At 38.3% G+C, this 22233-nt stretch overlaps 1 protein-coding gene across 1 annotated transcript in view; it reads left to right on the top strand.

Moving 5' to 3' along the window:
- The window catches only part of DNAH6 (dynein axonemal heavy chain 6), a 232916-nt gene that overhangs the window by 16940 nt on the left and 193743 nt on the right, over positions 1-22233 (top strand). The window contains exons 4-10 of the mRNA XM_040993368.1: positions 7746-8013; positions 9593-9727; positions 9823-9943; positions 10571-10700; positions 13305-13473; positions 15775-15891; positions 19469-19669. Coding sequence (XP_040849302.1) covers positions 7746-8013; positions 9593-9727; positions 9823-9943; positions 10571-10700; positions 13305-13473; positions 15775-15891; positions 19469-19669 — 1141 coding nt within the window. The remainder of the gene's footprint in view (positions 1-7745; positions 8014-9592; positions 9728-9822; positions 9944-10570; positions 10701-13304; positions 13474-15774; positions 15892-19468; positions 19670-22233) is intronic.

Below are 22233 nucleotides of genomic sequence, written 5' to 3'. Positions count from 1 at the left end.
AGGCAGCAATGGACTTGGTGCATGGAGCCAATAATCACTATCAACTTTTCCTTAAAAAGTAGTGTAGAAGTGGGCATTTGGCACAGTGAGTAAAGCACTGCTTAGGAATCCTCATCCCATATGTGAGTGCCGCTATTCCAGCTCTGGATCCATTCTGGACTTCTACTTCACTAATGCTCACCAGCTCTGTTGTGGCCATTTGGGAAATGAACCTTTTGTGGCCATCTGGGGAGTGAACCAGCGGATGGGACATTTTCTGCCTCTCTCTAACTCTGCCTTTCAAATAAAAAAATAATACTTTACAGTAAAGAACTGAATAAAGGTATAATGGATCTAAACTATAATGGTCATTTAAAGCTGCACTTGTCACACCAAAACAAAGACACACCTAAGGAAGATTTGTTAAGAAAGAAAACACAAGTTGCTCAAAATGTTCCCTTACTAACAGACACTGCATGCAGGAAAAAATCTTGCTTTAACCAATTCTGTGTGGTGCACAAGTCGGCATTTGTCATAAATGCAGTAATTTATGAAGAAAAGGTGTTTAACAACTCTTTGTCCCAATTATTATTATGAACATGTGCTGTGGGTGGACGTTTTTCCTTTGTTTCTGAGCTGGGGCTGGCAGAGGCACGTGGCAGGCATCAGTGTCTGAGCACTTAGCTGTGTGTGCCGCAGGAAAGGCTTGGCTCTGCTATGAGAGTGCAAGAGGAGGCCTCCCTTCTTAACATTGGGAGAGAATGAGAATTTTGAATCTTTCAAAATCAGAGCTACTGACTTTGCACCTTTCTACTGTTGTATGATGAATAGTGATCAAAAGATTTTATTTCCATCATGAAATGTGCAAATTGAGGATGAACACACTTATTCTAGTATTTAAATGAGTATAATTAAAAATTTGGATGGAACTAGGAATATTAGTAAAGATCATTTCTAAGGTTTTAGGATGATTGCCCAAGGAGTAGGTCTGAGAAACCTATTTAGCATTTTGAATAGACAAACAATCACTTTGGTCTCATAGGTTCAAGGTAAGAATATGATATTGGCATCTTAGACTGGCTGCATTCTCTACATGGCAAATTGCCCTTCTTGAGTGCAGATTTGGCTCTTGCCAACATTCAGTGATTTTACTGATTGGAGGAAAATGAGTCACCACATTCTAGAGCACATACGTATCCAAAAATTATATTTAAATGAGAACATTTTAGAAGCTACTTTTCAATCCAAATGCAATCAGAGGTGCTAAGAATTTTTTGTTTACCACCATCTCCCCAAATTAAGCTTTCAGCTTTAGAGTGTAATTTACATGTCAACTTAGCATCTGATCCATGCTAAAAATGGATGCAAGTAAAATGATGTAAAGAAAGTCTGGGTCTATACATTGCCCAAAGATACAAAACCATCTGACCAAAGTTCAGAATATAAACTTGTATTTTCAAAGAGCAAAACTTGTTATTTATGAAATTTTCATTTCAGCAAGATTGGGGAAAGGAACCAAAATGAATCCCCACACTGTCCTTCATTGACACTAGAGAGAGAACCTCTTTATTAATTTTATAACATTATGGTATATATGTCATTTAAATTTTGTCATAAGACCTTGGGAAGGTTCATAAACTCTTAGTGATCTGAATGAGTGCTGAATGTTCATGGCTTGATGTCTGAGTTTCCCAAAGAGTGTTTCAAAGCAAATGACTAGAGATAAACCCAAGTGGTTATGGGGGTAGATATTTATAAAACGCAATCATTGAGAAATTTACTAGAATGAAATTTTCTTATCGCAGCATATCTGCTTGCCCAGAGAGAACTTAGTGCTGGAAATGTGATACAGCCCAGGTTACTTTCCTAGTGAATCAATCCACATAGGGTGATGTTATTGTACACTGTCTTTATTTTTTTAGTGAAACTCAGCTTAATGACAAAACTGCTTCGTGCACATGAAAAACACAAAAATCCTTGTTTAGTATTGTGGTTTGGTTTCATCTGCTCTTTTTCCCTGTAGGTTTTCTATGAACATAGAAATGTAACGGCTGCTTTTTATGTATTATTATGATTTTACATTAGGTCTCCTCCCCCTCATTTACACGGCCCTACACGGCCCTAAATATTGTATCTATCCTTTATTCCTCCTGTCTTATGTTTTCAAAAATACAATTTATTTGAAAGTCAGACAAAGACAAAATAAGACAGAAGTCTCAACCACCAGTTCACTACTCCAGTGCCCACAAAAGCCAGGGCATGGTCTGACTGACGCCAAGAGCCAGAAACCCAAGAGATGTTGGGAACATAAATATGTGAATCATCTGACCTGCTGCCTCCCAGAGTGTAGAATTGGAAGCAGAGCCAGAACTAGAATCTGATACAAGAGGCAGGTATCCCAAGCAGCGAATTAACTGTGGCACCGAATTCTTACCCCCAAAATATAATCATAATTAAATAAAATTGCTTGTAAAGATCCCTGTAGGCCTCTCCAATTTCCTAAGTAAAATGCTTTTAGTGATACATGATTATAGATTTTAAAATTATTTTGCTTCTTAAATTCATAAAATCTGTCTTGATAGTCCTGAGTATTTTAACCATATCCTGAAAAAGACTTCACAAAACATTTTTATTGAAAATCATCCAACTTTTTAAAAAACATTTGTTTTGAAATATAGAGTTAAAAAAAAAAGAGAAGAAAAGACAGAGGAAGAGATCTTATACCCACTGTTTCATTCCCCAAATGGTCACAATGTCCAGAGCTGGGTCATTCCAAAGTCAGGAACTTCTTCCTGGTTTCCTGCATGGTTGCAGGGTCACAAGGACTTGGGGTATCTTTTGCTGCTTTCTCAAGTGCATCCAGCAGAGAGCTGGATCAAAAATGGAGCAGCTTGGATCCAGACCAATGCCCAAAAGCAATACTGATCCCACAGGAGGAGGCTTAACTTACTACACCACTATACCAGTCCCCCCAATTATCTAAATTTTAAAAATTCCAATTTCTAGTATCATTAGGCCTATAATTACCTTAATAGTTTATGTTTAAGGAGATTTAATTTTGACAGATATTTTTCTTTACACTCATTCATAATAGAAAAATTTTTACTTAAAATTTGAAAATTACTAGATCTTTGAGACAGACATAGAAGCTTAAAAAGATTAGAAATTAGGCAACAAAATTGTCTGCTATTTGGATTTGAGAGTTACACCATTCACCTATATTTTTGCCTATATATCTCATCTGAAAATATTATCCAAAAAAACCTGTGAAACCAGCAAGCTGTCTCAACACCTTAGCAGAAGAGGCCCATTCCACCAAGAAAGGGGCTTGAATATTATAAAGCTTCAAGAACAAAATGTACGTCAAAGTTCTCTTAGTATCAAAGCAGGGCAATCAAGCAGTTAGGAATGCAGAACTGAAGTTCACCAGCTTATGGAAAACCTTTTGGTAGGAACTAGAAAAGCAAATAAAATAATAAACACATTAATAAGTCAACATGATAGAGAGCATAGATTATTATAATCCAGTTTTGATGAAAATGTTACTAGATATTAGTAAACCTACAGACATCAATAAATGCTATATGATAGTATTAATTAGAGTACCAGAAGGGAGTGGCCCCCCGATGTGAGCAGTTTTAAGTCTCTGCGAAGCTGGCATGCCATATGAGTGCCAGCTCCAGACTCGGGTCCGTGTACCCACACAGGGAGACCTGGAGGAAGCTCCAGGCACCTAGCTTCATTCTGGCCTAGCCCCTGCTGTTGCAGCCAGCAACATATATATTATTATCAACACATCCGGACAAAGATTAGGAATTCAAAGCTGAAGTTCTGCTTTGGAAAAATTGATGTTTAAAATGGTTCTCTAGTGAGTTTTATTGTTATGAATTTAAACCTAGCAAAAGATTCTTACATAGAGTGAATTCTCCCTAACAGAAAACATCAATTGTTTCTGAAACAATTGATGTGAAAGAGTTTGCATAGATTTTTAGATCAACTTACATTGTGGTAAGAAAATTTCAACATTGCCAGTGGTCAAAGGAAGAAAAGAAACTATTACTAGAATTAACAAGTAACTGTGTCTTCGGGGATTTAATTTCTTGACAGAGAGAAAGCTCCCTCTGGCTGGTTCATTCCTACAGACCTGCAATGGCGGGGGTTGCTCTCAGCCAGCGACCTGCACATGGGTAGCAGGAACTCAGTCTCTTGAGCCGTGCTGCTGCCTCAGTCTGCACCGTGAGAAAGCTGGAGTCAAGAGCTGCTGAAAGGTGTAGATCCGTGACACTAGATTATTAACCATTAGTGTCAACACCTGCCCCTCGTGTGTGATTTAAAGAGAACAACTTAGCCAAACTGCACTAATGGAGAGGGACCTGTCACCTCACAGAGATATAGCAGGAACTCAGATGATATAACAATAAATCATCTTCTGCAGTTTGCTACCTCTTACGTCTACAAGTTTGTCAACAGTGGTGATGATCAAGAATTTGAATAGATCTTTCATCCTATTTTGACCAGAAATTCAAATAGCTGCTCAACATAGTTATGGTCACAGCTGTGGGTTTTTTTTTTTTTTATGAGCTAGGCTTTATTTGATAGTTTAATCCAATATTTGTCTTTTTAAATCTTGTCTTTTACTTTCCTTTTTGTGTAATATGAAGAAAACTTGTGATTATGCCTTCACCAAGCCTCTGCAGTTTACATGAGTATGTTATGATGTGTTTGCATTGTATAGGTATTTTAGAATACGCAAATCGTGGCAAGTCTTGCTTTAGGTTTTGGAACAATTTTGTCCTGCATGTGAATCTGACCGTTGTTTAAGTCAACAGGTCTGGTCCCCTGGTAACCTAAAAATCCAAACAGTAGATAACATTGCTATGACAAAGAAAGATTTGTAAATTGTATCTACATTGGGAGGAACTAAAACTGAGTCACAAAAACCTTAGTGGGGACAGGAGGGTGGGTCGTAGCTTTGAGCCTCCCATAAAGCAGAGACTGTGGGCATAGCTCTTATGGCAGCCTTGGAATCTGTGCTTTTGTTGTAACTGCAATAAATATTGGCTCTTGTAAGGAAAAAGAGTTTTAAACCACAGTGGCTTCCACTGTGTGTCTCTTTTCATAGCATCTGAGTTATCTGAGTTAGTCTCTGCTGGTGACTGCTAGACTGGTACAAGGACTCCCACAGAAAAGGAAAGTCTGGCGCTCCCCTGATGGCAAGACGTAGTTCTTGTTTTGGTCTTTCTGAGTAAACAGGTGGCAAATATAGCCTACAGGAAGTCATCACATCTATGAAAACCCCTGCTGTGGAAGTAATTAAATGTTTCTTTTCATGTTGGTATAAAAGGAACCACTGTTGGTACGTGATAATTCCTTCCCTGGTAGATAACTTTTGTATATATCAATGTAACTCGTACCTCACTGTTATTTTAATTATGAAAATTTATATTTTGGTTTTTTTTGTGTGTGTGTGTTTGCTTGTTTTGGTCATTGAAACATGAACTTTTGGAGATGGCATTGTGGTGCAGCAATAAAGCTATTGCCTGCAATATCAGTGGCCCATATGGAATCTGGTTCATATCCTGCTATTTTACTTCTGATCCAGCTCCTTGTTAATGGCCTGGGGAAAGCAGTGGAAGATGGCCCAAGAGCCTGGGTCCCTGCTACCCACTTGGGAGACCTGGATGCAGCTCTTCGCTCCTGGTTTTAGGCTGGCCCAGTCCAAACCGTTGTGGCCATCTGTCTTTCCCTCTAATTCCAACTTCCCAAAATAAGTAAATATGGAAGATCAATCAGCTGCCCTTTGTTTTTAGGTCATCTTGAAGGCAGGTTGTAAATTTCCGATTTGGGAGAAAGTCATTCCAAGAATATCTTAATTATATGTCCAGTACTGACAACTGAAGAAGGAGAAATATTTGAAATGTTTGCAGATTCCTTGCCAGCACAGTGTGATGCCTGGCAGTTGCACAGATATTCCTGGTGTGAGTTAACTGGAAGACAGTGCAGGGCTGATAATTGCAGAGCCTCCCCAAGACCTTTTTCTTCAGAGTTCTGAAGTAGGAGAACCATCCCAGAGCTACTGTTTGTTTGCTTGCTTTACGGTCCTATAGCTCTTGATATTCAAAATAGTCTTCCTGTTCAGCTTTCTTTTTTCCTTTTCTTTTTTAAAATTTCTGTATTTATTTGAAAGGCAGGGTACACAGAGAGAAAGGGATCTTCCCGCTGCTGGTTCTCTCCCCAGATGGATGCAGTGGCCTGTGTTGGGCCAGGCCAGAGTCAGGAGCCAGGAGCATCATCTGAGTCTCCCACATGAGTAACAGGGGCCCATACACTTGGGCCATCTCCCACTGCTGTTCCCAGGCCACCAGAATGTGAGGGCCCCAGTGGAACTCAAGCTGGGGGTCCGTATGGATGTCAGCATCGCAAGCAGTGCTTTAACTGTTATTCCACAATGCTGACCCCTTAGTTTTACTTGTAAAAAACATATATTTGTAGATAAAAGATTTAATCCCTCCTCTTCCTCCCCCATTTTCTCCTCCCACCTTCCACCCCCTGTATTGTCACAATAGTATAGTCCCTTAGCACTAGTTATGTGTTAAACTTAAGACATTTAATTGTATCATGAAATAATAGTAAGTACTGGTAAAGGTAGAAAACCTTGTTTTGTAAAATAGAGGTGTGTTTGTAAGCTGGAACTGAGCTAATCTGAGGCTGAGCCAAGACCTTTTTCTAGTCTCTCACATGGGCACATGGACCCAAGGAATTGGACTATTCTCCACTGCTTCCCAGGACATTAGCATGGAGCTGGAACCAGAGCTCATACAGGATTCAATGCCACCACCCCAGCTCTCCAAGTCTTGTGACTCTAATGATCAAATACATAGCGAAGGTTGGGGAATTATCCTACATCCAAATGGTATTTAGTGCCATCTGCTGTTACCTAAGGAGTGTATTCAACATAAAAATAGTTTATTAAAAAAAGTTTTAGGGCCCAGCGGCGTGGCCTAGCGGTTACAGTCCTCACCTTGAATGCACCAGGATCCCATATGGGTGCCGGTTCTAATCCCGGCAGCTCCACTTCCCATCCAGCTTCCTGTTTGTGGCCCGGGAAAGCAGTCGAAAGCTTTGGGACCCTGCACCTGTGTGGGAGACCCGGAGAAAGTTCCTGGATCCTGGCTTCAGACTGGCATAGCATCAGCCCTTGCAGTCACTTGGGGAGTGAATCATCGGACGGAAGATCTTTCTCTCTGACTCTCCTCCTCTCTGTATATCTGACTTTGTAATAAAAAAAAAAAATAAATCTTAAAAAAAAAGTTTTAAATTGGGGACAAGTGTGGTGGTGTAGTAAGCTAATTCTGCAAGTACCAGCTTCTCATATGGGCACTTATTTATGTCCTGGCTGCTCTACTTCTGATCCAGGTCTCTGTGGCCCAAGAAGGCAGTGGAACATGGCCTGGTGGGCCCCTACACCCATGTGGGATACCCAGAATAAAGCTCCTGGCTCCCAGCTTCAGATGAGCTCAGCTCTGGCCATTGTGGACATTTGAGGAGTAAACCAGTGCATGAAGGACCTTTCACTCTGTCTTCGTCTTTGCGTAAAAATCTTTCAAACAAAAAAAAAGCAAATTTTCAAAATCTCTTTAAAAATTTTTTCAAAAGTTAAATATTTTTCAGAATCATTTTATCTATTTACATAGGAAAAGTAAAACAAGTGGTTAAATTTGCGTTAAATATTTTCTTAACTTCTTCCAATTTTCATTTGTTCACAGAGTTGTAGCTTATGAGAACATCAATAAAAATGACTACTACACCATTAGCCAAAGGGCAGTCACACACATTTGTAATAATGACATTGAATTTATTGAAATTGAGCGATGGGAACAGGAATATCTGTATCACAGAGAACTCACTAAGATTCCTATATTTGCACTCTTCCGGAAGTGGAAAGCTTTTAGTGTATGGAAGAAAAACGTCCGCACTAAGAAAATCACTGGATGTCGAAAATCTCTACGGAAAAATTTGTTCATTGTTAATCCTGTATGTATTTACTAGTCTTATGTAAATGAATTATTTAGGGGAAAATGAGTGAATATATTACAGATGTTAAAATAGATTATCCCCGAAACAGAACATTCCATCTTTTTTAAGAGAATCAGCAATTTTCTTCCAGTCTGGTTATTTTGGAGTCAGTCTTTTCTGCATGTTAACTAGGTTTGCAGAAAGGCAAATTGAAGAAGAAATTTGGGGTTCTGCTGTGGGTAGAAAAGTTGTGTATTTTTTTTTTTAGTATAATGAGCTGAAGATGCCCATTTCCCTCCCCCAATCATTGAGAAAATCTATTCTGTGATATAAAATAATTAGGGTTTGTTTTCATGAGCCAGGGCCTCCAAAAATATCATTTGTGTTCCTCACCATGGACTCACAGAAGGGAAAATATTGACATTCAGTTAGACAATGATCAGGATATGTAAACAGTTATGAGGACATATGTGAACTCTACACTGAATTTCCACTTGCATTAGAAGCTTTTTAATATGGTCCTAGACATGAATTGAAATTAGCATCACTGTGAGGTCCAGAGTACTGAGTGCTCACCCATTTGTTTTTATGGCACTGCATCATCACCCTCTTAGTTCAGAAGCCTCAAGTTTCCTTTTATTGGTCGTTTCTTTCATCTTGTATGAGGTAATCTGACAGACTGCAGCTATCATGTCAGTTATACCATACAATAACACACCAGGATTATGACAAACATAAATATTAGCACAGAGCAAATCTATATAATGTACCATTGCAAGTCATCTCTGCCATCAAGCACTCTGAGCTGTGGGGAGGTATCACAGCCCTTCTTGGCATCAAACTCAACTCCTAGACCTCTAATTCCATTATTATCCATCTGTTGTCTGAAGCTGTTTTACCAACTTTCATCTTGTACCACATCTTGAGTACTACAAATACCATATCATTGGTACTAAGTATATAACATAGTTCTTCCTAGATTTGCCTGAAAAATATGTCTTTCAATCTTTGAGGCTTCATCTCTTGAGCTATCATTTTCTGTCCACCATTCATGCCAGTGAAGTTTTTAACCTTGATAGTATATTCTCTTTGGTCTTCACTGGCTATAACGTTCTATTTATTGACCTAAACAACAGACACATTGTGGTGATTTGAAAATCTATTAACCCATATACATATAGTTAGATTTGGCTTTGTTCTCTTAGATTAATACATTAGCCCTTGCATTACCATTATGTCTGGCATTATACATTATTCAAAAATAACACAAAGATGCTTTTGATTATCATTGGTCAAACCTAAAGATATTTAAGGTATTTCCCAGTTTTCTGTTCCTTACTCTCAATTTCATTTCAACGTGTATTTTCTCAAAATGAAAAAACAATTCAGACAATTTAATCTGATAATTCAAAAATGTACCCATCTAGAAAAAAGTTTCAAGAGTATTCTAACTTAATCTATGCATTTTATAGTTGTAAGTCCAGCTTTTTATCATCACTAGTAACTATTTGTGCTTTATTGAATTTATTTTATGTTCTTTTAAAATATAGGGTTTCTTATTGTTACTAAGTAATGATAAATTTCTGTTTTTATTCAGTACTTGCGACCAGCTCTTCTTAGAATAAATGACATGTGTTATCATTTGAGTTTTATGGGACTTTGTTATATTGAAAAGTGCCACACCTACACCCTGCAGGAATTTAAGGCTGCACAATTCATGAGACTGACAGAGGTGAGTAGCTTTCCTTTTTTTCTAAAAAGATCAAGGTATGGCTTTCCTATGACTACTTTCTGTGTCATTAATTATGTATTTCCATCAATGCACAGGTGACAGAGCGCTTAGAAGAATTTCGAAATGAGGCAAAACATGTGGTCAGAAAGGCTTGCCGGTGTGCTTTGCGTGCTGTAGGATTCATTCCTGATGACTGTACACATACAGCTCTGGAGGGTATGAAGCGCCAAGACCTTCGACATATCAGCAGTAGTAGTTTTCTAAAACATCAGCTCTTTTGTATTCTACTTGTTTTAAGTTAAATAATGATCCTATTTTTCAACATTGCCAGCATTTGCTTGATATGTATACACTTATTGTGTTTTGCAGTATCTGCTGCATTTTTCTCACAATACTTTTATGGGTAGCATTTTTAAACTGGAGACATTCTTTTGTTCCATTTTAAGCATTTTAGAATGGACTCGGGTTCTCATTATGTAAAGATTTATCCAACTTAATACAACAGGTTTTGTTACAATTAGGAGACTAGGTAAATCTTAGGGCTGGCCCAGTTGCCATAAACTGTCAAGGAGCTCTGCCATGCAGATGGAAATGAAAGCAACGACATTTGTAGGAAAGAGAGGGCATGGTGTAAAGATCCACTCCTAACAAATCAGCCATAGCATTTTGTTGAGTTTAAATCCTTTGACATGGCAGTCTTTTGAATAATGGGACTGTGTAGCTATAGTTGAAATGCTTCATGGCCCAAAAGATTTTGTGTTTTAATTTTATCTTTGCTTTGAATCCATATTGATAGAATTTTTACACAATAATTCCTGTTGTTGTGCCTTCTCTTGTTCTTAGATTATTGTAAGTTACTAGACCGTGCACATTTCCGTGAAACACAGGTTGAACTGCCCACTTATGGGGAATCTGAGAAAATGACCTACACAGAACAGGCCAGCAAAAGGCACCATTGCATGAGACTAACGTGGTAAATGATTATTTTTTTTCTTTCAAGAAAAATTTGAGACTAATGTCATGGCATAACACATTAATCCTCCACCTATGACACTGGGATCTCGTATGGGCATGGGTTCCAGTCCTGGCTGCTCCACTCCTGATCAAGCTCCCTGCTTATGGCCTTAGAATACAGCAGAGGATGACTCAAATCCTTGGGACTCTGCACCTACATGGGAGACCCAGAAAGAAGCTTCTGGCTCCCAGCTTTGGATTGGCTCAGCTCTGACCATTGATGCCATTTGGGGAGTGAACCAGAAAATAGAAGATCCCTCTTTTACACGCAATTTCTCTCTCTCTCCACTTCTCTCTGAAAAATCTGCCTTTCAAATAAAAATAAATAAATCTTAAAAAAGAAAAAATTAGACCATTTGTCCTGCATAAGTTTTGTTAAAAATAACCATGGAAGTGGTGATATGTTAATTTGTGTTATTGATGTAATTCTTTCATTATATGTGTCAGAGCATGTTATAGACTTTAAATATATCCAATTAAAACTAGAATAAAAATAGAAATAGTTTTAATAAATAAATGGCATCTCTGGGACCAGGGTTATGGTACACGTGGTTAAGCCACCAACTGCAGTGATAACATCATATATGAATGCCAACTCAAGTCCTGGCTGCTCCATTCCCAGTTCAACTCCAAGCTTATATGCTGGGAAAGCAAAAGATAGCCCAAGTGTTTAGGCCCCTGCCACCCACATGGGAAACACAGATGGAGTTTCTGCCTCCTGACTTCAGAGTAGCTGTCCTGGCCCTTGTGGCCATTTTGGGGAGTGAACTAGTGGATGGAAAATTCTTTCTCTCCTTCTTTCTCTTACTTTGTCAATTCACCTCTCTCTGTAACTCTGTCCTTTGAATTAATAAAATATGCTTTTTAAAAAAATGTGATAGAAGTGAGCACTGAGTAACAATAATTGGTACTACTTAGTCCACAAGTTTTTAATGTGTGGTGATTTGGTTTCCAAGATCTACTTGGTAACCATGTGATTTCAGGATGATGGAAAAATCCAAACTCAGGACAAAGTCAATAAAGTATGTCATCATAAAAATAAAAAGGAATAAAACAATGGCGGAGGGGGGATGGTGCAATGGGTCAACAGGCTAATGCTCTCCCTCAGCACTGGCATCCCCTATGGACACTGGTTTCAGTTTCAGCTGCCCCACTTCTGAGCTGACTCCTTGCTGTGGAAGGGGGGCAGCAGAGGATGTCTCAGGTTTTTGGGCCGTTGCACCCATGCTGGTTCATTCCTCCAAATGGCCAAAACAGCTAGGGCAGGGCCAGACCTAAGCTTGAAGACAGGACCTTCTTCTGGGTCTCCCACATGGGCTCAGGAGCCTATGCATTCGGGTCATCTTCTGCTACCTTCCAAGGCACATTATTGGTGGGGATCTGGATCAGAACTAGAGAAGCCAGGACTAAACCAGTGCCCATATGGGATGTTGGTGCTATACATAAAGTCTGAGCTTACTACACCACTGAGCCGGCCCCTCCTTTATCCGTTTTGAACCAGAAGCTGTTGTGTCTACCTGCTATGCCACAAAGCTGGCCCCAGTTCCACCAAATTTTACAACAGCCTGCACTTTACCAGTCAATGCGTGAAACTGCGTAGCAACTGAAGTCAGTCAAGACATTAGTGAGGCCATGACCATGTCAAGGTGCTTGGACCGTGACGATCCACTTGACCAGAACAGAAAGTTACTCTGTTTGTCTTGCTGATTCAATCTGCATCCTAGGTACCCAAGTAAGAAAAGATTACATTTGTACCTTTGGGTTAGTAATTACTGTCAGACGGCATTTATTTAAAAGCAAAGATTTCAATTTTGCCATTACAGCACAAGTTTAAGATGTTTTATTGCATGTATCTTTGTTTGTTTACTTTAATATCTTAAAAAGATCTTATGGCCCTTTATCAAGATGAATGGAGTGTCTCTTCTTTAACTGCATTGCTCATTAAATATCTTATGGATATAATAATAAACAAAATTTTTAAAGATTTATTTATTTTTATTGGAAAGACAGATATACCAAGAGGAGAGACAGAAAGATTTTTCATCCACTGGTTCACTTCCCAAGTGGCTGCAACAGCCAGAGCTGGACTGATCTGAAGCCAAGAGCCAGAAGCTTCTTCTGGGTTTCCCATATAGGTGCAGGGTGCCAAGACTTTGGGTCATCCTCTACTGCTTTCTTATGCCACAAGCAGGGAGCTGGAAGGAAAATGGAGCAGCCAGAATACAAACTAGTGCCTATACGAGATCCTAGCACGTGCAAGGCAAGGATTTTGGCCACTAGGCTGCTACTCCAGACCCATAAACAAAATTTTTAAAAGGAAAAATAAATATCCTATTGATGAATTAGAACATCTAGCCAAAGTTGTGCTGTGTGTCTACATGTATCTGTGCTTTAAAAGGAGGAATGACTAAGAACAACGAACTCTTCTGAACAATAAATATATCTAAGTGTAATTAAATGAAAAATCAGGAAGAAATGTAATCCTTTGAAATTAATACCTGCTTTAGAGCCACTGTCAAAAGTATGAAAATTGAATCTGTGTTTTGCTTTTTTTCTTACTAAGCTTTATCCGTCTAACTGACTATCTAATTGAGAACACAATGCACGTCTTAACAGTAAACTCTGTGAACTCTCTTCTGAATTACCTCACTGACAAGCTGAAACGAACACCTTCGGCAGATGTCATTCAAAAATGGATCACTGAAGAGAAGACTGAGGTCGCTGATAAAAAGGTATGTTCAAACAAAAACTAAGGGCATGCACTGGTCAGCATTTGTTGAGGCGAGCATACTGGGAATTCCGCTGTTTTATGTGACTGGAAAAATAGAGAAACATCTAGATGACTTCACAATATAATCAGAGCCTACCATGTGTATAGCAGTCAAATGAAGACCAGCAAAATATGAACAAGTGTCTAGTGAAAGAATAAGGGTCGCTGTGCTGGGGGCGTGTGGCTTCCTCTGTCATAGGGATTTGCTAAAGTCCCTTCGTGTATGCTTGGACATGCTTCTTAAGTACCTCCTGCATATCATTCCTTATGCCAAATACATAGTGATGAAAAGCAAGAAACGTATTGTTTGAGTGTCATAATGGTGGATGAAATGACAAGGAGAATTGTGAAATGTTATATAAAGGAAATAGACAGCAGAAGTTTATTGCTGAGAGGAAGCAAATCATGGAAACATCTCTTAGGAGGGTGTGTTGATCTTAGAGACCCAGTTTGGGATGCTGGATATGAAATAGTACAAATATGGACATTTTAACATAGTGAAGAGAGAAATAGCATTATCTCCTATCCAAGTTTCCAATAAGCTTCTGCCTAGTTCCATTCTCGACAATAGCTTCCTGCCATAGTACCTCAGAGCGTGCTGTTGTGATTTTATTAAGCTTCTGAGCACTCCATCTCAACTTCTTCTCAAGGAAAACAGCTACGTAACTCAAAACCTAGTGCTCTTTCCCTTTTTTCCAAAAGTTCCAGTTTAGTCACATGCTGTTTGTCATTGCTCCCAATTCCCAATTCCTTCTCTCAATAGACTATCACATTTAAGGAGTATCAATTATAGAGTTGCTGGCATAGTGTATCAAGCTGAACCTCTGCCTATAGTACCTGCATGCCATGTGGGTACTGAATCGGGTCCCAAATGCTCCACTTCCGATTCAGTTCCCTACTAATGTACCCAGGAAAGCAGCAGAGGAGGTCCCAACTTCTTGGGCTCCTATACCCACATGGGAGACCAAGAAAAAGTCTGGGATCCCAGTCTTGGACCACCCCAGCTTTGGCTATTTGAAGAATGAAGCAGTGGATGAAAGATCTTTTTGCTCTTCTTCCCTCTCTCTGCTTCTTTCATTTTCTCTCCTTAACTCTGCCTTTCACATTAAAAAAAAAATCTATTTTTTAAAAAAGTAGCACTTTTCCAATTACAAAGATAATGTAGACTAAGTTCAGAAAAAATTTTAAAAACACAGAAATATGCAAAAAAACTTCCTCTGCTGCTGAAAGACAATGACTAACAGTAAAACGATATACTTTACTTATGATTTTATCACCTGAATTTTCCACTAAGCAATGTATGGTGAACAATTTCCAAGACAATATGAAATTTTGCCATGTAATGCTTTTCATTGAAATATAAATTATATAACATTTGCTATTATTGATCACTTTCTCACAATTCCAAATAGTAAAGCCAAGAACATTTTTTTTAGATATGCTTCAAATATCTCTGATTTTTCCCTTTAGAGGGAATTCCTATATATGGAATTGTTGAGCCAAGAAATATGCATACTTTTTAAAAATTTTAACTTTTGATCCATAATTGATACACAACTCTCCAGTGAATGTCATCAATTTTTAATATTCCTATCAATATTTGAGAATGAATATTTGCTCACAAATACACTAAATGTTCTCATTCATTTTCTTCTTTGTCAGTTTGTTGAGCACAAAGTGACATATCACTTTCTGAAATATCATTTTATCTGCTATCCCTGGGCGTGGATAAGAGCACAGAACAGGGAATCAGAAAGACTTTAGCTTGAATTATGGTCTGCTTACTAGCCCAGTGTGACCTGAATTAAATTTTCTGTCTTCTCCAGAACATTTTCTCGTGGAGGGTTGGTTGTATTTTCCTCTCAAAAATCATCATTTTTCTTTTCAAGTACAATTTTATTTTAATCTGATTGGATTCTATTGAAGTAATATTTTATTAGTGTTATTTTTATTACATAGATCAATTATATTTCCACTTAAGTATAACCAATGTTTTATTTGCTTATATGCTGCTGATATATTTTCTGAGCTTATTGTTTACTTTTCCTTTTTATTAATCATGTTTTGACAAAAAGATAACTTTTATGTTGCTGTATAATATTTCAATGTTTTCCTTCTAATTTACTTTCTATGGTGTTATTCTTTTAAAAGCTTTCCATAAAGTGACTAATGCAGCTATTTGCTTAAAGTTAAGTTTACTTATTTAACTTATTTTGTAGCTTGATATCTGTGTTGATATAACTTGCCAATGTGCTTGTTTCAGGGAGCCCCTGTGATAGAAAAGCAAGAAGAAGATGAATCTCTCATTCCCATGTTTCTCACAGAACTGATCCTGACCGTCCAGTCTCTGCTTTTTGAGCCATCTCTGGAAGACTTTCTGGTGTGTGTTTCTTCAGACAATATCCGCACTTAAGTACCTTTTCAGGAAACAAAACAACTGGTTTCCCCTCAAATGGCCTTAGCTTCTCTCAAATCTGTGTGACAGAAAGCGTGACTCTGTGTGGTGTTACGTGTACCTGTAAACCCTTTAAAAGCTTTCTCTAACATGAGGCAGAGCAAGGACTTTGTAAAGTACACAACAAGAAAATACAGTCGTACAAATCTTTGAACTGGCAATAGGCATCCCTTTATTAAGAGATCAACAAGGCTATAAATATAACCTTTGAAATATATTTTTTTAAGTGTGCTGCACCTGAAAGAATTTTGTTGGTTCCATTACCTGCTGCTGTGTAACAAAAGCCCAGAAAGTTAGCAGCTTGAAAATAACCACTACTTACCAGCTCAACCTCCATCTGTCAGGCATCTGTTCATCCTCTGCCTGGGAGCCTCTCAATCCCTGTCGTATGGGGACTCTGTCAGCAGCTCCTCTGAGAAGGAGCCACCTCTGAGTTCTCCCAAACTGAACTAACAAAGCAGATCTCTGCAGCACTGGAAGGATGCCAGCTGGAGTTGATCCTTAGGCTCTGAAAGCCCACTGAGGTTTTCCTGACTTATGACCTACTCTAAAGGGCAGTGTAAAAGGTGGTCATTGTTTCTTCCATGCCTGCAGGACAATTTCTCTCAAGGAAGGACCCAGTCTTGCTTTTATGGTTGTTTTTTGATCAAGTGTACCCAGAAGAGTCATCCTTTTGATGAATTCAAGATCGTCTGATGTGGAACCTTACTTATCTAACTTTTCCATACTTTATATAGCCTAAGCATCATGGCAACACCCATCATGTTCACAAGGTCCCAACCATACTCAAGAGCAGAATGGTATGAGAGGGAAGGAGTCTTGGAAGTCATCCTATAACTCTGTCACCATGTTTTGTACCTGGTTAGATTGGCCAAGTAGAGTCCTTATTTTCTGTTGATAGCTGTTGTGCTGTGTTGCAAAAGCCGTAAGTAATGAGACCTGTCCATTGTTGGCTTGGTTTTGCAATTAAGGTGTTCAGCCTTGGGAATAACTTACCTACCTGAGGTCAGATTTCTGTTTCTATGAGATGAGAAGGCAGCTTCCTCTTCTGGAACTCTGTGATTCTATAATTTATGAATCAGTTCCTTTGAAAGCATTTACAATTTCAGGCAGCCGGGTGAGGTCCCAGCCACAAGGACCCCATTTATGGTCTCCTAGGACTCGTGTTCACTGCAAGATGCCCCCTGAGGTTCTTCCCTGCAAACAATTGACTGTTCTTTGCCTCCAAGTGATGGATCTCCAAAATACTTCATGCTGTTTTCATTTTCTATGCTAGGACCCCATTCTCCATATATAAGTGCTACACATGGAAAATACATGACCATGCTCTGAACATAATCAACATGTGTGCATACATACCAACAACAGATTTCATTTCATACAAAACCAAATGACTGACAGGTAAAAAGATCTTTTTTTTGATTTATGTATTTTTTTTGGAAAGGCAGGTCACATTTACAGACAGAAAGATCTTACCATCCATTGGATCACTCCCGAAGTGGTTGCAATGGCCCAAGCTGAACCTATCTGAAGCTAGGAGTCAGGAGCTTCCTCTAGGTCTTCCACATGGGTGCAGGTTTCCAAGGCTTTGGGCCACCTCTCACTGCTTTTTCGGGCCACAAGCTGAATGGGAAATGGAACAGCCAGGATTACAACTGGCATCCATATGGATCCCAGCATGTGCGAGGTGAGGACTTTAGCCACTAGACTACTGCATCAGGCCCAAACATGATTCTTCTCACTCTATCCTCCTCCTATTTTTCTTATTTTATTTTAATTTTTATGATGACAAACTTTCAATTTTCTATATGATCATAAGCTTAACATTCCACTATGTCAACAGGAGTATGGACAAGGACTATAAACAACAATCAAATTTCAGGATGTCAATTTTACTCATACATTTTTTTTTAAACTGTTAATTCTCACAAATAAAAGAAAACCTATGATGTTTGTCTTGGAGACTGGCTTATTTCGCTAAGCATCATGGTCTCCAGCTGCATCTATTTTGTTGAGAAAAACAGTATACCATTCTTTTTATGGCTGAGCATCATTCCCCAGTGTATATGACCACACTATCTTCATCTAGTCATCAGTTGATGGACATATGGATTGATTCAATATCATCTTTTGTGCTTGAGTTGAGCTGCTGTTAACCAGGGATTACAGGTAACTTTTTCATATGCTGAATTCATTTCTTTTACAGCCATTCCCAGGAGTGGAGTGGCTGAGTCATACAGTAGATCTATTTTCAGTGCTATAAAATCTCCATGATTCATTGAATGCCAGTCTGCTGGCCACCTCAGACCAGTTACTTTTCCCCTCTACACACATGTACTCACACAGAATGACTTAGCAAGGGTTGTGCTTGTGTATTAAATATTTACAAACTCCAACTCATCTCTTTAAAATATTAATTTATTTGAGATGTAGAGTTAGAGAAAGAGAGAGAGAGAGAGATCTTCTATCCACTGGTTCATTCCCTAAATGGCTATAATAGCCAGGGCTGGGCCAGGCTGAAGCCAGGAACCCGCAGCTTCTTCCAGGTTTTGCCTGTGGGTGCAGTGACCCAAGCACTTGGGCCATTCTCCACTGCTTTCCCAGACACATTAACAGGGAGCTGGATTAGTATTGTATAACTATTGTATAACTGACACCATATGGGATGTTGCACACAATGATTTAATCCAGTATGACACAGCACCGCCCCCAAACTTATTTCTTAAACTTCATTTGAAAAAGTACTTTTTTAAATCTCAATTTCTCTAATTATAATTGCATCTGTTATAAACTGTAAATTAATTCATTTTCATTGACAATAATTTGAAAACTTGAAAAATATCATTAAATCTGTAATTCTATATACAAGGAATAGAAATCATTTCTGTTGGCATCTTTTACATTTCCTCGCAGTCATGTGTGTAGGGATAGACTAACATACTAAATTGTCTTGAGATTAAGTATGTAGGTAGAATGCACAAATGTTTAAATTAGGATTATATCATTCATTGAATGCCAGTTTTATATTCTGCTATTTGTCTCTTTCACTTAATATTGTATCATAAGCCTTTTCCCATGTCATTGAATATTTTTTAAAGAAATAGATAATTTCCCATGTATAAATATGCCATCATTTTTGCAACAGAACTCCCATTCTGTACATTCCCAACTTGTACATTCCTGTGTTTTTTGAATTCTTTGGAGTAGTGCTGAAGTAGTGTCCTTGCACATGAGTCTTTGTTTGCATTGTTAATTCTCCCTGAGTCTTACCTTGACTTTCCATACTTTGTTGCTCACACTTCAAGTATAAAACATCAACATCTGTTGCATCTGTTTATCTCAATTAGAAAGTATGTATTCTGAAGGTAAGGCTGTCTCCTCTGATTTGTGGTACACTTAAAATCAACACAAGTTTGGTTGAATGTTAAACAGCTTAGCATTTCAGAAAACTCAAAATATGACTGAGTATTTACACTTATTTCTGTGCTTTCCCCTCTAACAGGATGGCATTTCAGGTGCAATTAACCACTTTCAGAACACTGTGTTATCGGTTCCTAATCTGGTGCCTGACCCATACTTTGATGCCTTTACGCAACCTTACATTAACAATAAGCTTGAAGAAAAAACCTGTGGCTCTGGGCCAAGCTTGTCAGCAGTATTTGATGATGATACCCATTTTCACACAATCATCTTTCAAATAAAGGTATATTTATTCTTATCAAGGCTGCCTTATAATACTCCTATTCTCAGTTTCTGAGTTTAGTCATTGCTTTCTTTGCATTTTCTTTTATTATTAATAAAGATGCTTTCTTTCATTTCAATTAATCCATGTTTACAAATATGTCTATGACACTAATGTCCTTCAGTTTTGGGGTACCATAAGAAAGTGAGTATACCTGTTGGTTTTTGGAATTCTGTGTTAATGAGAATGATAAATAATACAGTAAAAGGAAGTTGGTTGGATGTAACTTGAAAGAGAAGACAGTGAATCTGGGTTTTTGATGTTAAGATTGAGATGGTGGCACATAAGGTGAAGTTCACGGGATCGAGTTCAGCAAGATGCTGTATTTGCCAATGGCTGCCTAACAGACAACCCCAAATTTATGACGAAAGTACAGTCATCTTATTTGCTCGCAGTTCTGGTGTCTAAAATGGTCTTTGTGTATGGCTTTTTGACTGCTCTTGAGTGCTAACTGCCATACATGTGACTAGTTACCTGAAGCTGGCTGGGGTCCTGAATAGCTCTCTCTCTCTGTCTCTTTGTGTTGTCTGGACACCTTTGCTCCTTCACTCCGTCTCTCCACACGGTATCTTCTGTGGGGTAGACAGACTTTGTACCTGACTGCTCCAATTCACAAAAGTGCAGTGGTGCACTTCCTGAAGAAGAGGTTGGCTCAGAATTGGTAAATCACAGTTTATAGTAACTTTATGTTATGTAAATGTAATGTAATTTATGCATAACATACTTTATAGAAAAATTTCATGTAACACAAATGCATATAATACAGCACAAACATTATTTGCTTAAAGCAAGTGAGAGGCCTAGCTCTGATTTAAGTGAGGGCACCACAGAAGTGTGTTAATACAGGGGGTCACCATGCAACAGACTACCACAAATGTTGGATGGCACAGCTTATAAAGCAGATTAGATACTTGAAGGAAAATTTTTAAATTTATTATTTATTTATCTGTTTTCTAAAGCAGAAAGGACTGTATTTGGGTTTATTGTTATGTTCTTGGCCTTTAGCACAGTGCCAAATACTTAGGATGAGCTCAATGTTTAGACAATGTTTAAACAATGAATGCATTTATAGAGGAGAAGAGAGGGTTAAGTACTGCACCTTTCTTCAAAAATGATTCACAGAGTGAAGGGGAGGTTCCAGACCCAGCCACAAGAAGAGTTGCAAAAGAAACGATGGCAGATGACGGTATTTATTGTAGCACAAAATTCCAGAATAGAGAAGAAAAAGCCTACAGGCTTTTATTAGCATTCCACCTATTTGCAACTAATCTCTTAGCGATAAAATTTAACAATGTTTGTCCAGTGTGTGTCTTGTTAGGCATAACTTTTAAAGCCCATTAAAATATCTAGCAAAACAGATATATATCATTGGAAGTTCACTTGCTTGTATTTCTAGTGACGCAGTAATCACGATGAAGAATACAGAGACAGAATCAACCATTGTGAATTGCCAGCCTATACAACCTTCCCTGTTAATTTGTTATAAACATTTTCATTTGCTAAATATGGCCCATTGGGGGAAAATGTGATGCCATCTTTCCTCAGCTACTCAAAATCAGGCACTAACCTGTGTGTTTAAAACGTTGAAAATAGAACTCCATGGACTGAAATGTTCAGTTTCGATGCCTCAGTTGTTATAAGCAAAACACAAGTATAGAGGAGACAGACAAGAGAAGGGACAGAACAGTGCAACTTTTTGGCTTGTCCATACTCATACCCCACCTAGATCTAAGAATGTTCTGGACAGTGAGAGTGTGCCCCTAGACTTGCTGACATTAATTTTTCTCCTTGGCACCCAAATGCTTGTATCATTTTCACATTTAAAATTTGCTTGTCAAGCATTATATATTTGATTGACAAGCATTATAGATAAAGCCCTATATAACATAGTATTTAAATCTGCTAATTTTATAAAGATATGGCAGTAAAAGTTATTGCAGAATAATTTTTTTGAAAAGAGTTATTCATTTATTTGAAGGAAATAGTTATGAAGAGGGAGTGGCAGAGACAGAAAGAGGCCTTCCGTCCTCTAGTTATTTCTCCCCAAGTGGCTACAACAGCCAGAGCTGGACCAGGTGCAAGTCATGAGCCAGGAGCTTCTTCCAGGTCTCCCATGTGCATGCAGGGGACCCAATGTGGGTCCAAGGTTAATATGAAACCACAGTCAGGTAGAAGTCCACCATACATGCAAAAATAATCACAATGAAGGCAAGGATAATATTAGTATAAATAATGAAGCACATTTTGGAAAGAGACTGGCTAGCCACAGATTCAACAGTAACATTCAGATTTTTGTAGGCATCCCTTTTCCTGAAAAGATTTCAAAGGAATGGAATTTACCTGTTGGCCATATGTTTACTAGTGATATTTAAGTTCACCACAAAGCCAAAAAAAAAATTACATGTCCTTTCTTTTTAATTTTAAGGAGTAAATCAGCAAATGTCATAGCACTTACTCCTTGAACATATTAACTGTTCTTTGTCTTCAAGAGCAGTATGTTTCCTTGCACATTCATCCTCAGGTCA

The sequence above is a fragment of the Ochotona curzoniae genome, unplaced genomic scaffold (genome assembly GCF_017591425.1).
Source record: "Ochotona curzoniae isolate NIBS_2020 unplaced genomic scaffold, NIBS_Ocur_1.0 contig_883, whole genome shotgun sequence".
In the NCBI taxonomy this organism is placed as follows: domain Eukaryota; kingdom Metazoa; phylum Chordata; class Mammalia; order Lagomorpha; family Ochotonidae; genus Ochotona; species Ochotona curzoniae.
This window is presented reverse-complemented; position numbering and strand designations above follow the sequence as displayed.